This window comes from Rhamphochromis longiceps, linkage group LG13 (assembly GCF_057381845.1).
Source record: "Rhamphochromis longiceps isolate RC_006_pf linkage group LG13, R_longiceps_female_GT1.1, whole genome shotgun sequence".
Taxonomy (NCBI): Eukaryota; Metazoa; Chordata; class Actinopteri; order Cichliformes; family Cichlidae; genus Rhamphochromis; species Rhamphochromis longiceps.
Window position 1 is genome coordinate 20,217,241 of NC_140569.1, and position 13,227 is coordinate 20,230,467.

The 13,227-nt window shown below is 37.9% G+C and overlaps 1 protein-coding gene across 1 annotated transcript in view; it reads right to left on the minus strand.

Moving 5' to 3' along the window:
• Positions 1-13,227, minus strand: part of khdrbs2 (KH domain containing, RNA binding, signal transduction associated 2) — a 76,073-nt gene that overhangs the window by 17,140 nt on the left and 45,706 nt on the right. Inside the window, exon 6 of the mRNA XM_085428373.1 lies at positions 12,755-12,941. Within this exon, the coding sequence (XP_085284499.1) occupies positions 12,755-12,941 (187 nt within the window). The remainder of the gene's footprint in view (positions 1-12,754; positions 12,942-13,227) is intronic.

Consider the following 13,227-nt stretch of genomic DNA (forward strand, 5'->3'; position numbering starts at 1 on the left):
CTTTCCAGGTGCCCATGGAGCATAACACCAAGCTATTGGAACAACTTTTCAGTGTTTCTCTCTGGTAAAAACAAGTCAGTCTGCACCTAAGATACTAAAAAAAACATAAACACACTATTTATCATTCTGTGTTTTACTAGATTTGATTTATTTATTGCTTTTCTTGCATCGAGACACCACTAAAGAAAGTCATAAAAGAATGACATGAAGCACACGGTGCTCCTGAGTATGGAACCCATGCCTTTCTGCTCCCCAGTGCCCCCTCAACCACTTGGCAATCATATGATGTTGGCATCTGTGTGATTTTGACCGCTATGTACTTGTTTGTATGGCTGAATTAAAGCATGAGGAACAAAACAAAAGCAATGAGTCACGGTATACTGACTGGTCCACAACAGAGAATATCTTCACTTTCTTTAATTCCAGGAACTGTAATAGCTGCTGCAGATATCAGCCTCACACAATTATTTTATTTCTAACACCCACTCTAATCCCCGGAAGAGCATAATGTCAGTCCATATTCACGAGGGACCTGCATCGACTGTTTATTGTTAATCGCGTCAGTCTGGTCGATAGAAAATTATGCTTTCGAGTTGATTATGATTTATAAAAAGAAGCGATGTCATATTTTATTTGTTAAAGTGAAATCTGAAATAGCGTTCACCTTTTGGGGATCACTTCCCACTTCTGAAACCAAACTAACACCTTTATGTTGAACGATCTGCCTGAAGAGAGCACACTATTCTGCTGTATGGTTTATTCATGACGGCAGGGATAATCAGACCCAGCAGACCAAAGGTTCATGTAAACAGCATAACCTGAAACTGGAGTAAGGCCAAAGGGTGTGGAGAACAGTAGACTAAGGTATTGTCTCTTTTTGTAATTGTTGGATCATGCTCATTTAAAGAGGTTTAGTGGAGTTTAAAGTGCTTACGCTTCTTTTTCATCATGATCTAATCTCTTCTAATCCTTTCCAAGCTTGCTATTTCGAATCAAGCTTTACTATGATACATGCAAGTGTTCAGTTCCTTTTAAAGGCTGAATGGATTTTAAATTAGCAGAATAAAATGTGTTGAAAGCTTCAGTGAAACTGGTTGATGGCGGACGGGAGCTTCATAGCTCAATATTCCTCCAAGTCTGCCTGTAATAAAAGAACATATACAGTCTATGTAATGGAGTAATTGCATCTTGTATTAGGTGTGGCTGCCTCTGGTAATGCTCTCTGTCACAAAAGCATAGCTATCAGCGTGAAGGACATCAAGTACAGCTATACAAAAGAAATTACATTCAAAGCACTAGTACACACTCTCCATCTCCTGTCGGGAAATGCTGATTCAAAGTCCTCTGGTTCCTGTGTGGCTTTATTTGTGTGAACACGAATTTGACTAAATTAAAGTTAGGGATTATGTCAGGGATTAAGTTGTTCTGGGGATCCTATACTTCTCTTTTTTCTTGCATGAGTCTTTCCTCACAAAGGCAGCGAGTCAGAAACGTGCATATCTAAGTAATTAACCGTTTTGTTAGCAATCCCACACGAAAAAAAAAAAATCTTCACACTGGACCACAAATATAAGAGGGGATTATTTTCAGTCAGCTGTGAAATAATCATTTAAAAAGACTTCCATCATTGCTGCAATGTAAAGTCATGGAAAACTTGCAGTATATTTATTTTAAGGATAAAAAGACTTGTGTCACTGTTACAGATACAAAAAAAGAGAAATCTAAAATCAATAAATGATACAGAGGGAGAATTCATCCTAACATCCCACGGCCCAATTTACTGTTGAGGCTACTTGTTTACGAGATAGATGTGTGCGTGCTCAGCTCACCAGAAGGCGAGTATTCATTGTCATGGGGTTTGAGTTTTTGTGAGTTCACTGTTGTGTTTTGAGTAGGATTTATTTTTGGCTTCTTTGGGAGTTCTTTTCATCTTTGTTTTCCTGCTTTAAGTTGGGATTCTAATGGGATTCCTTTATATGTTGAGTCCTTAGTTCTTGTTAGTTTAAGTTACTGATGATTTTGTGGCGTTTGTTTTCGGTTAGTTTCCCTCTGTTCCCTTTCTGTCCCTCTGTCAGTGTTGTTTATGTGTTTGTCTTTTGCCTTGTTCAAGTTCATCTGTTACCCCTGTTTAGTTGTGTCTTACTTCCTGTTTTATTTTGTTAGCTGTTGGTCTTTTCTATAGTGTCTAGTTTTACTTTAGCGTTTTCATAATTAGTTTTAGCTTAGTCTTGTTGTTGTTGTTGACGTTTCCATTCTCCCTAATTACCTCATGTGTATGTATAGCTTCAGTCTCTCATTCAGTTGTTGTCAGAGTGGCTGTTTATCTTTCCTGTTTGTCATCTCAGTATTTGTTCCCTCGTGTTTGTTCCCTTCTGTCTTCTGACTTTGAATTTTGCTGATTTTCAATTATGCTCATGGACGTCAGTAAACCACCAAATAAAGGTGTTTTTTTTAGTTTATTCTAGCCTGCATTTGTCTCATTTTCCCTGCATACAAAGCAAGTGCAAAAAAGTGTACCTGCAGAAAAACACAATGAAACTATCAGTCATGGACTGGCCTCCCCAGAGCCCGGACCTCAACATTACTGAAGCGGTGTGGGATCATCTTGACAGATAATGGAACATAAGGCATCTAACATCCAAAGATGAGCTTTGAACGTCCTTCAAGACCTAAAGCCTAAAGAACTTATTCCTGAAGACCACTTAAAGAAATGACCAGAAAGCCTTCATTCAGGCTGCGTTGAAGAACAAAGGTGGTGATAACAAATATTGACTTTCAAGCTCATTAGAGTTGTACAAACTCTATTCTCGCCTTATATAGTGTGTTTCAATGTGTGTTTGCACATTTCAGTAACCTGCTCCACCTATTTCCCATTTTTCTAGCAAAATGCAAATAAGTGAAGGTTAACTCAACACTTTGTATCTTACTATAATTTACAAAATCTAAGTCTTTGTGTTTGTTGCTGTGGATCCTCTAAAACCTCTAGAAGAAGCACTTGATTTAAGAGCAGTTTCTTTTAATCTGTTCACATCAAAAACAAAAATAATACAGTGAAATTTATATTGAATTAATCAATGGATGCCACCACTAAACATTACCATGCTCTGTTAACCAGCTGATTTCGTTAAAATGTCTTATATTAACAGTAGTAATGTAGCAATGAAGAACTTAATTTCACGTCAGCATACAATTTGCTAACTTTTTATAAGCAGATATAAAAAAAGATGGATATTGTGTCCAAGGTGACATATTAAGTCAGCCACATTTTTCTAATAACAACAGGGGTTACAAAAAAGAGTTGTACAGAATGAATTGAGAAAATGACCTTTGAGTTAATGGTTTCTGATGTTAGTTTGAAGTCTTATTTAATACAGCAGGACCTTTATTTTACAAATAAGACTTTTATTTAAAAAGGGAAAGTAGCAGATATATCTTTATCCTGTGGCTACCTTGAGATTGACAGGTTTCTACTCTACAAGCATGCAGCTTCCTCCATTTCTAAGTATGATCCATCGCTTACTCATGAGCAAAATGGCAAAGACTAAAAAGCTCAACTTCAGCTTTTAAAACGGTAGTTCACAAACCGATGGTGAGATTATTGTAGCCACCTCCATCGTTTATGTGCAAACAGCAATGTTATGACTGTTCATGAGTCATGAAGGAGCAGTTTTGTTTTGGCATCTGAAGTTGTGTTTATGATGGATTATACTAGCGCTTACAATTGCACTGTGTGATGACAACCCAGAAAAGTCTATCCACTGAGGAATACAATGAGATACAGTTGCAAAGCTGCAAAAAAAGGTAGGTTACCCTTGTCGTAAGACATTTCTTTTTAACCCTTGTGTGGTGTTCGTATTTTTGTTACTCAGCCAGTGTTCATGGGTCTGGTGGACCCGCTAGAGTTTTGGCTTTCCAAATTAACACTATCAAACAATTTTATGTTAAATTACTCAACAGATGTTTACTTCATCCCAATTACAAGACATATGAACAGCAAACATGGTTAATTTTTTCCCTTTACCTTTGTTAGATCACATTTATGAATTAATGTGCTTCTCGTTTTTCTTTTATATAAAATGTTATAAATAAATCAGTTATAATCAAGTGGAGTGAGTGGAAAGACACAACACATTTACACGTGAAAAAATAATTGTTTAATTTTTCTTTTGAAAAAAACTGAACACGGGTCTCACAGACCCGAACACCATACAAGGGTTAAAGCTAAACTATATCTGTATGTTTCAAATGACAGAGTTTGCAATAAAAGCATCACAGGGGATATGCAGCATTCAGTGATTCAAAACTCAAAGGAAAAAATATAAAAACGTTTACCCTTTCCTTTCTTCGAGTACTCCTGACCTTAGCATTAGTTTCATGAACAAAACATGCAGATCTGAAGAGGTGCTATGTGTAAATACTGCTCCCTCTAATTAATGAGGCTTGATTCCTCTCGTTTGACGTTCATCTGTAAAAACAATTAACACTGCTCCTTTTCAACAAGGCAGAGGACATAAATCAAATGTTAACACAAGGCTGGAGAGTTCTCACTCAGTGTAATTAGGACAGCGAGAACCTAAAGGCCCTTAGCACTGTGCTTCATTATCAATTGGCAACCTGTATGTCCCCTGACAGTGACTGATCTTCATAGGGAGCAGCCTGTGAATGCCTCTCCACGTGGCAGGAATGTGGGGGGAAATGAGATTTGCAGCCTTTTGTCTCACTGAATAGATGTTGCTGTTCGCTGCTTTCTACCTGTGCAAATTCAATCAGCATGCACCTTTTGTTGTTCCGAACGCACATAAAATACAAGTTTACTTCCGAACGCTACTCTTGAAATTGTGCCATGGGAAATTTGATAGGATGATAATATTTACTACATTGAATAATTATGATGAGCTCAAACCTTGATTACTTTAGGGACATTAAGCAATCGCTCTAGGTTTAGGGATGCTCAAGAAGACAATAAATAAATACAACAGACATTTTCCACTTTGAAAATGTTTGTCTGCGTATACCCTCACAGGTAGCTTAAGTCCCTGATGATACAACTGAGGCTATAATGCATTCTACCTGAGTCTTTACCTCTACTCAATAATCCAGAGGAAATGTGTCATACATCTGTTTTAATGAACAGGAGAGTTCTGCATGAAGAATTTCCATAATTAATATAACAAATGTGAACTCAGCACTGTATCTGAACCTATTGTTATGAAGCAATTATAGCAGATGTGCATCCCACCCACAATGGTGCCCTTAGAAAACTGCCCTCCTTTAAGCAATACACAGAACCTTACAAATCTTAGACATTTTTTATGTTCATGCACTAGATGATACGGCGAGAATTTTTCCCCCCTTTTCAAAAGGGTGTCCTTTTGCTTTTTTTCCACAGTTGATAGATTAGAGTTTTTTTCTTCAAAGCCTCCCAAAGCTCTGTGTTTAATCACATTATGGCATTTCCCGCGCTGCCTCAGTATGGTTGCAGGGCTCAGGTTTAAAAAAACCGAGCAATGCGTTTCAATTTTTACCAGCAATTTGTACAATTCATGGTCTGCTGTCAGGGACGAAACACTGTATCACTCTCAGACTCCTCTCTTCTGTCATCAGCCCTGACATTAAAAGATAAGATTTGATCTAGATGGGATCTGATCTTTAACTAAGGCCATGGTCCCAGTCTATACAAAATTCCATTCATCACATCTTTAATCTTCCTCTGCTCTCCATCTGCACTTTTCACATGGAGTAACTTATACAGATTACAGTGTAATGTTTCTCTGCTGCTCTTTCTAGGGGATCAGTAAAATTCATTCCTTAATACTTCCACCAATGCCAGTAGGTAATGGCTATTAATGGTAACTTTAGCACTTCAGCAGCGACTTAAATTACAAACCTCAGTGCAACACCTACAATGACATTTCTGAGACGAGTAATTTTCTTATTAATATCTCAAAAGATGGGAAATCTAGACGATCTTCCAGGATTCAAAGCTTTAAATCCCACAATGGCAAAAACACGTAGCCAGAAAAGTGTTGGCACATCAGATCAGATACTGTAAGAGCCCAGTAGGGAGAAGAAGCTCCTGTGGTGTGACTACAATACATTTAATAATAAGAGCAATTCCAACTGTGCTTTGTGGAAAACATGAAAAAAAAAATCAGCCTTAAAACAAAATCATCAAAAGCAGCCTACATGGTTGGGAAAACAAAAAAAAAAAGCCACATCCCACAGTACTCCAAAACCTCGATGGGGAAAAGACATTTTGTCTGGAACAATTGTAAAACAATCAAAAATACAAACTGACACTGAAGACAGTCGCTGCTCGCTGGAATTGTAGATACCTTATCACTGAAAAACAGGCTTCTTTCCCTGGATAACAGATCTGGATTTTGAGCACTTTCACATTAAAATATGGTAGAAGGGAGATTCATTTTGCAGCAGCTTCATGCAGACCGGCTGCTGATTGCTTAGATACATTATTAATAAACATGACAAATATCTATCAGACAAACTGAGAAAAGGTTAACCCAGCATTAACTGTTTATATTTCAAATTATTTTCCTCTGTTTATTAAAATGTATCAAGGTATAGATGAAAAACTGAAAGCGAAGCCTACTTAGGTTGAGTGTATTATGGGTGTTTTTTTATAATCTTACTAAAAATATAAGGAACACCAAACCTTAAAGGACCAAAATGATGGCCTAGTGATTGCAAACAGATTAAAGTTTTACTAAAGGGCTTATCGGTTTATCTGAAATGATGCAAAAAGCCCAGCGGCGCTTCACTGTAGTACACGGAGATCTGCACCAGACACACAGCAGATGTTCTGGGTGCACTTCATCTGCAATATGTTAATACATTGTCTCAAAAGTGAAAGCCTGGCTGTCATCATCTCTGGATTAGGAGCGTTTCAAATGTCAGCACGTGAAGAATCTGTTAGAAACACCGTTTAAACGTGTTCCGCGGACTCAATGTCTAGACTGACACCCCCTAAACTTGCTCCATGGCAGAGCACTGTAATCCACTTCACTTGTGAATTGTTGCCATCATTTAAAAGGGACAATAATGGTCACTGTCACTGTATTAGTTTTACGACACTGACAGCGTGACAGAGTCCATTCATCACAATAGTCTCCAGAGGAGCCCCCGTTACATGATGACCCGCAAAACAGCAGAAAGGTTTACGGGAGTTTCACCTCAAATGAAGGAGAAAACAACACTCTGTCATTCATTCGGCACACAACACACTGACTCTAAACTACACAATGCATACAGTACATATAGACATATGTATGTGCTGGTTATTAATAAGCACTGCTATGCAAATTGGTTTCTACCAGAAGCGCAGTGATATTAATAACTTGTCGTGACTGTGTGTAAAAGCAGAAGCTAAAATAAAAATTGTAAATTTCACTGCTGCAGGAAAAAAAAGATTGAGTTATCATCAAAGAGTTAGGTAACTTTTTTGGCGGATAAACCTTTGTTTACTGTATGAAGGCTTGATTTCATCCATTGGTCCATGTTTTTCTAGTTATCCAATACAGGGTTGTGAGGGGGGCTGGAGCATATGTAGATCTGTCTACCTTATAGGGCAAAATGAGGAAAGGTCTCCATGCTGTCCCAGGGCTAACACAAGAGACAACCATTTGCACTCACATCTATGACCAATTTAGATTTAAACTTAACCCCACTAATTGCATGTCTGGACTACCCAGATTCCAAACCAAGACCTTCTTGCTGGGAGGCAATGCTGCTAACCACTGCACCACTGTGCTGGCAGAGTTTTCATATTCTTTTAAAGGAGAGATTTTAAAAAATGACCAATTAATTTCTAACTCCTTCTCAGGAGATAACAACAGAGTAGGTGTGCAAGCCTCGGAGATCCCTGGCTCCTAGTGTACACGTGGAGAAGACAGCAACAGAGTAGTTGGTTTAGTACTTGTAATCCTGCCAAATCAAATATTTTAGAAAGGTGTCTCAAAAATATCCACGGTAACTTTTTGGATGCTTAGCCATAAATTAAAGTGGAAAAAAGTCCTTTTTTTGACTGGGATTACCTACCGCTGTCTACTAATATAGTGTTTGTGAGTATAAGTATATACTTGATAGAGCTGCACGTAAGAACTCGGCATCCTCCGAGCTCCCTAATGCAACGTCCATGATTTCCGGAGGCGCCAAAGTAAGAATAGGTGCAGGTAATAGTCCAGAGACTTCACAGTGATCATCCCGATGCTCCTAAAAGGGTATTTCGAATAATGATAACACATCTGAAGCAGATCCCCCACTGTGTGCTGCCTATATGACTTTTAAAAAAAGCCATTCAGCATGGTTATGTTAATGAAGGAGCACGTATCTCTGGCTTTGACTGATGATGTGAAAATTGTAGCATCACTAACTGGAATCGGTTCACAAAGAGCTTCGGTCTGGCAGGAAGGAGGAAAGAGCGCTGGTGTAAAGGATACAGCAAGGTGAGATTTGTGGGAGAAAGATAGAGAGAAAGCACTTTGTTCATAAATTATAAAGCAAACAATGATACACGATAACCGCCAGCTTCCTTGTGCTTTCCTTTGAAGTTATAAATCAATACCACCCTCGATTAGGTACAATTATAGACTTTCTCACAGTATTGCATTTATGAGACAGACTGACAGTTTGACAGAGTCCATCAATCAACAGTCTCCGGAGAAATTACACAATACTGATACACGCTATATTTTCCTAAAGACAAATACAGGGTGTAGCAACAAAATCACAGCAACTGCTGCTGATATATTGTCGTGTTTCAATAGATTGTTCTTTGCAGGCTTCTTGTAGCGAAATAACAAGAAGTCATACAGCATCATGTACACTCATTGAAGGAAGAAAATGATAATAATAAAAAAAGCCAGGACCTGCATAAAAAGTCCTTGCTGCAATCTGGAAACATGCTTAAGGAAAATTGCGTAATGTAGTAGAAAAAAATAGCAAAGCGAGATATGAGTGAAGAGAATGTTCAGGACAAACTCATCTTTCCATAATCCCCTAGTCTCTGTGCTCCCACCCTCCTTTCCAACCTCCAATTACAAAGAGAAGAAATGCCCCGCTTCTTCACTCCACAGAAATACACAGGCTCTACATCAGAACTCAATTTGGTTTGGTAATGAGACTGCGCTTGTGCATTTCCCCATGCAGACAGCCCAATCTTCAATTGCCTGCACACATGGGGGCTTTTCTTAGCAGGAAGGCTCTGAGGAAATAGGCTGGTAAAAGTGTTGCCTTTTTTCATTTGGATGAAACTTACAGCTCACCTTGTGTAGTCTTTTGAAAAATGACCTTGAGAAATTTGTGATATCTGAAGACAACATACTTTTAAACTGAAGCCTTGAAGATTTATTTCTTTTTTGGATACAGAACATGGCATTATATGAAGTGATATAAAAGATTTTACAGAACGCCAGTCAAGGCACTGATTATGCCTTGAAATGCAGCATTTTCTCTTCACAAGCTGATAGTGCGGCGACTGTATCCCCAATGCAGAGCTTCACGGGTTTCTGATAACCCACTGTACAATGTTCTCTTACATTTACAGCACAATTTACTTAACCCTGCACTGTAAAAAAAAATTGTGATATAAAAGTATTTTACTGTATATTTTACAGGTTTGTACTGTTCTTCTAGAATATCATTAAATTCACATAAATAGACTGTGATTTTACATGTCAAATGTAAATGAACGTAAAATCACTGTAAAGTAATAAAACATAATTTTCTTGTTTTTTAAATGTATCTGTCTATTAGGCCTGCCACGATTAGTCGACTAATCACGATTACGTCGACTATCAAAATCGTCGACGCGTCGTTTGAAGCTTTGTAAGATCCCAAAAGACGCAGGAATAAGTAGTAGGATTTAAGAGTGTAATAACGGACTGAAACAGAAGATGGCAGCACTGCATGTACAAGGATGCCAGCTGCCGTTAAACCCCGAAGAAGAAGAAGTAGCTCTGTCCCAGAATTCATAGCCAGCCCAGCTCAGTTTCCAACAATGGCGGCAGCTAGTTAGTTTTAATATTACACTTATTATTCTTTCTGGGTCACAAAATAAACGTTTAACATATTTTCAGGCGAGAACGTAGCTGTGTAAACCTCAAATATCTTCTCAGTTTATCAAGACACCACATATTTTCAAAAGCGCTCCGACGTTTTCCGAGACGTCTGTTACCCACTAGCTCGATAGCTAGCCGGGGGCAAGGCTCACTAGAGCCCGTGAGAACACCCACCGCCGTCTTTCGCTACACAGGTTAAACATATATAAGTCACTTAGATAACTTAACAATGTTATTGTTTGGCCTTTTTTTAGTATTTTATTTGTTCCTGAGTAAGTCAGTTTGTCTGAGATTAAAGTTATAGTTTTTACACAGCTGAATAAACGTCACCAGGCAACTGATCATCAGAAGTGTGAGATGCTCGAGAATATACTCCGGTGTGCTGTTTTTCTTTTAGATAGCAAGGAGCAGATGGCTGAGTTTATTAAACTTCACCTAAACAATCTGCAAATTTCATTAAAATTTAATAAACTATCATCTTGTCTTTATTTTTAGTTAGCACTTACCTTAAACACTTAAAACTGTAAGCTAATGATAGTTATATAAGAGCAGATGTATGCTGTACGTCTAATGGATGCATGATCTGATTAGTTGACTAATGCAAAAGTAATCGGTGACTAGTCAACTATCAAAATAATCGTTTGTGGCAGCCCTACTGTCTATACATATGCATATTTTGATTGTTAAAATACATTCACAAATGCATCATAATTTCACAAATATTTGTCCGTTATTTGAAAGATTGAACTGTTAAATCCAAATGTAATGCTATGGAAAAATATATAAAATGATTCGTATAAACTTTTTTTTACAATGATTATCATTATTGTTAGTTAGGGTGATCGTGGCTCAAGAGTTGGCAGTTCGCCTTGTAATCAGAAGGTTGCCGGTTTGGGTCCCGGCTCGGACACTCTCGGTCGTTGTGTCCTTGGGCAAGACACTTCACCTACCACCTAATGGTGATACCCTGAGGGGAATTATAAAGTGGAATTGTAAAGCGCTTTGAGGGTTTTATAAAGTGCTATATGAATGCAATCCATTGTTATTTAAACCAACTGTTAACTGTATATTTCTGTACATTTAAATATTATTATTCATATTGCCACATTCATTGACCTTTTTTATAGGTAGTTTCATTGTTTAATCACATTAAATAGTTCCCAATTTAATGTTTAAAAGCACTTGAAAAAGGCAAAATCCCATGTAAAATTAGGGCAACAAACTATATTGCCATTACTGAAAATAACCGTATTTTCATGGGAAAGTTATTTTCTGGTATTATTTTGTCATCCCAGCTGCCGGAATATTACTGTTTTTTTAGGATTTTTTTTTTTTACGGTGTGCAAAGCCTGAACCGTTAAATAATTGTCAGAAAATTAGAATTTTTTAAAAAGTGGAGTGTTTATTGGACCTTAGGGCAAATAAAAAAAAATAATTTAGTGTTTTATTTGTATCATGTTTGCTATAATTATTGCATTAAATGTGCTGGTTTTGCTTGTTCAGGGTTTTTCGGGGCAAAAACAGCCAAATATCACACTGCTGATGCACAAAAACTCACGTGTCTAATATGACACAGGGTTAAGGAGACAAAGAGAGTTCCCATAGCTCACATGAATGTTTTTTTAATTAAACTCCAAACCAATAACACCAGTAATTATTTTCAAATAGCCTGTGTTTTAAACAGTATGTAAGCTGGTCTGTTTGCTAATCATTTCTCAGATTCCAGGTCAGATTCCTCACCTGCATGGATGTACATGGAAACTTGGGATACTACACTACCTAAACTGGGCTGTTCCTCAAACAGTCTGTAGTTAGCATAAATGTATGTGCAAGTGGTGCAAAAATACTTATCTAATACAGTGGCTCTCAAAGAGGGCCGATAACGCTTTCAGAATTCTTTTTTTGAAAAATATCTCATAACAAATAAATAAATAAATAAATACATCAAATTAAAAACAGGGTAAGGAATAAACACACAAATTACCATATTAAAAAGCTGTGCACAGCAGTCAAAAATAGTGTCTGGGTACGAGGATGAAGGTTTGTCACTATAAACAGAGCTTAAAGCTGAGACATATCAAACCTCAGCACAGTCTATGATGGCTTAACCCGAGCCAGCCAAAAATAAATCAGGCTACACAGTTAAAGATACTCGATTTAAGGCTTTTTTTTTGGGTCAGGTCAAAGCATGACTTGCCTGTGTGGCAGAACTGAGGCAACGGTGAAAAACAAGCAATATGTCTTCAGGTTCTTGCCTCCTTTTCTTTGAAAACTTTGATTACAGGTTAATCTTACTTTGAACACAAAAAACAAACAAACATTTTATTAAGTTAGTGTGACAAATGATCATTAGTTATCATAAGTTTGGAAAATATGTTGTGCTTTTAAACGAGATAAAGGGAAACCGATCACTGCCTGCAACTATGTCGAACTCAATGATCCAAAACCATCATTATACGCTTCTGCAAGTTTTTAACATTTAAAATAGGCAAATATACAATGTAATACTTGCTTGTCCTACTTTTTAAAGATGTCCCAGAATGCCCTACCTTTCCATGTAAAGCACGAATCATCCAGATTACATGAAAGGGAAGTAAATCAAGTCTGATTTACACACACTTCAAGTAAAATTACTATCAGCTATACTTTTCAGTGTGTGCAAAGAGGATTGGACTTACATAGTCGTCATATGATTCATGTGTGACTGCTAACAGCGGGGGCCTGTATCCGACACTTGCTGCTGCTGCCCCTCTGGCTCTCGGGACTTGTACCTCCCTCGTCAAAACTGTCGTGGGAAGTTTGCTGTGTGCTGCCGTCGCTGTCCCCCGAGGTGTTGCCGCGCTCCTTCCCGCGCCTCTGTGGCCCCTGGTAAAGCAAAAAAAGCAAACAAACATGGCCTCAACATTGCCCTAAGAACCTTGCTGTGCAACACTCATAAATAAGCCACAGTAAATTAAGTGGGAAAGTGGAATTAAGAAGAAAAAAAAACCCTCAAACTATATTTAAATCCTTTTTAGTGCTGCATACGTCCACGCTGCCACAGCTGGTGGTTGCCTTACACTGTGCTCAGGTGAAACATAAGATAAACACAGCACTGGGGTAGATCTTGTTATGATCAGAAGGGTGACGAGTGTCACTTTGTGTTTTGTCT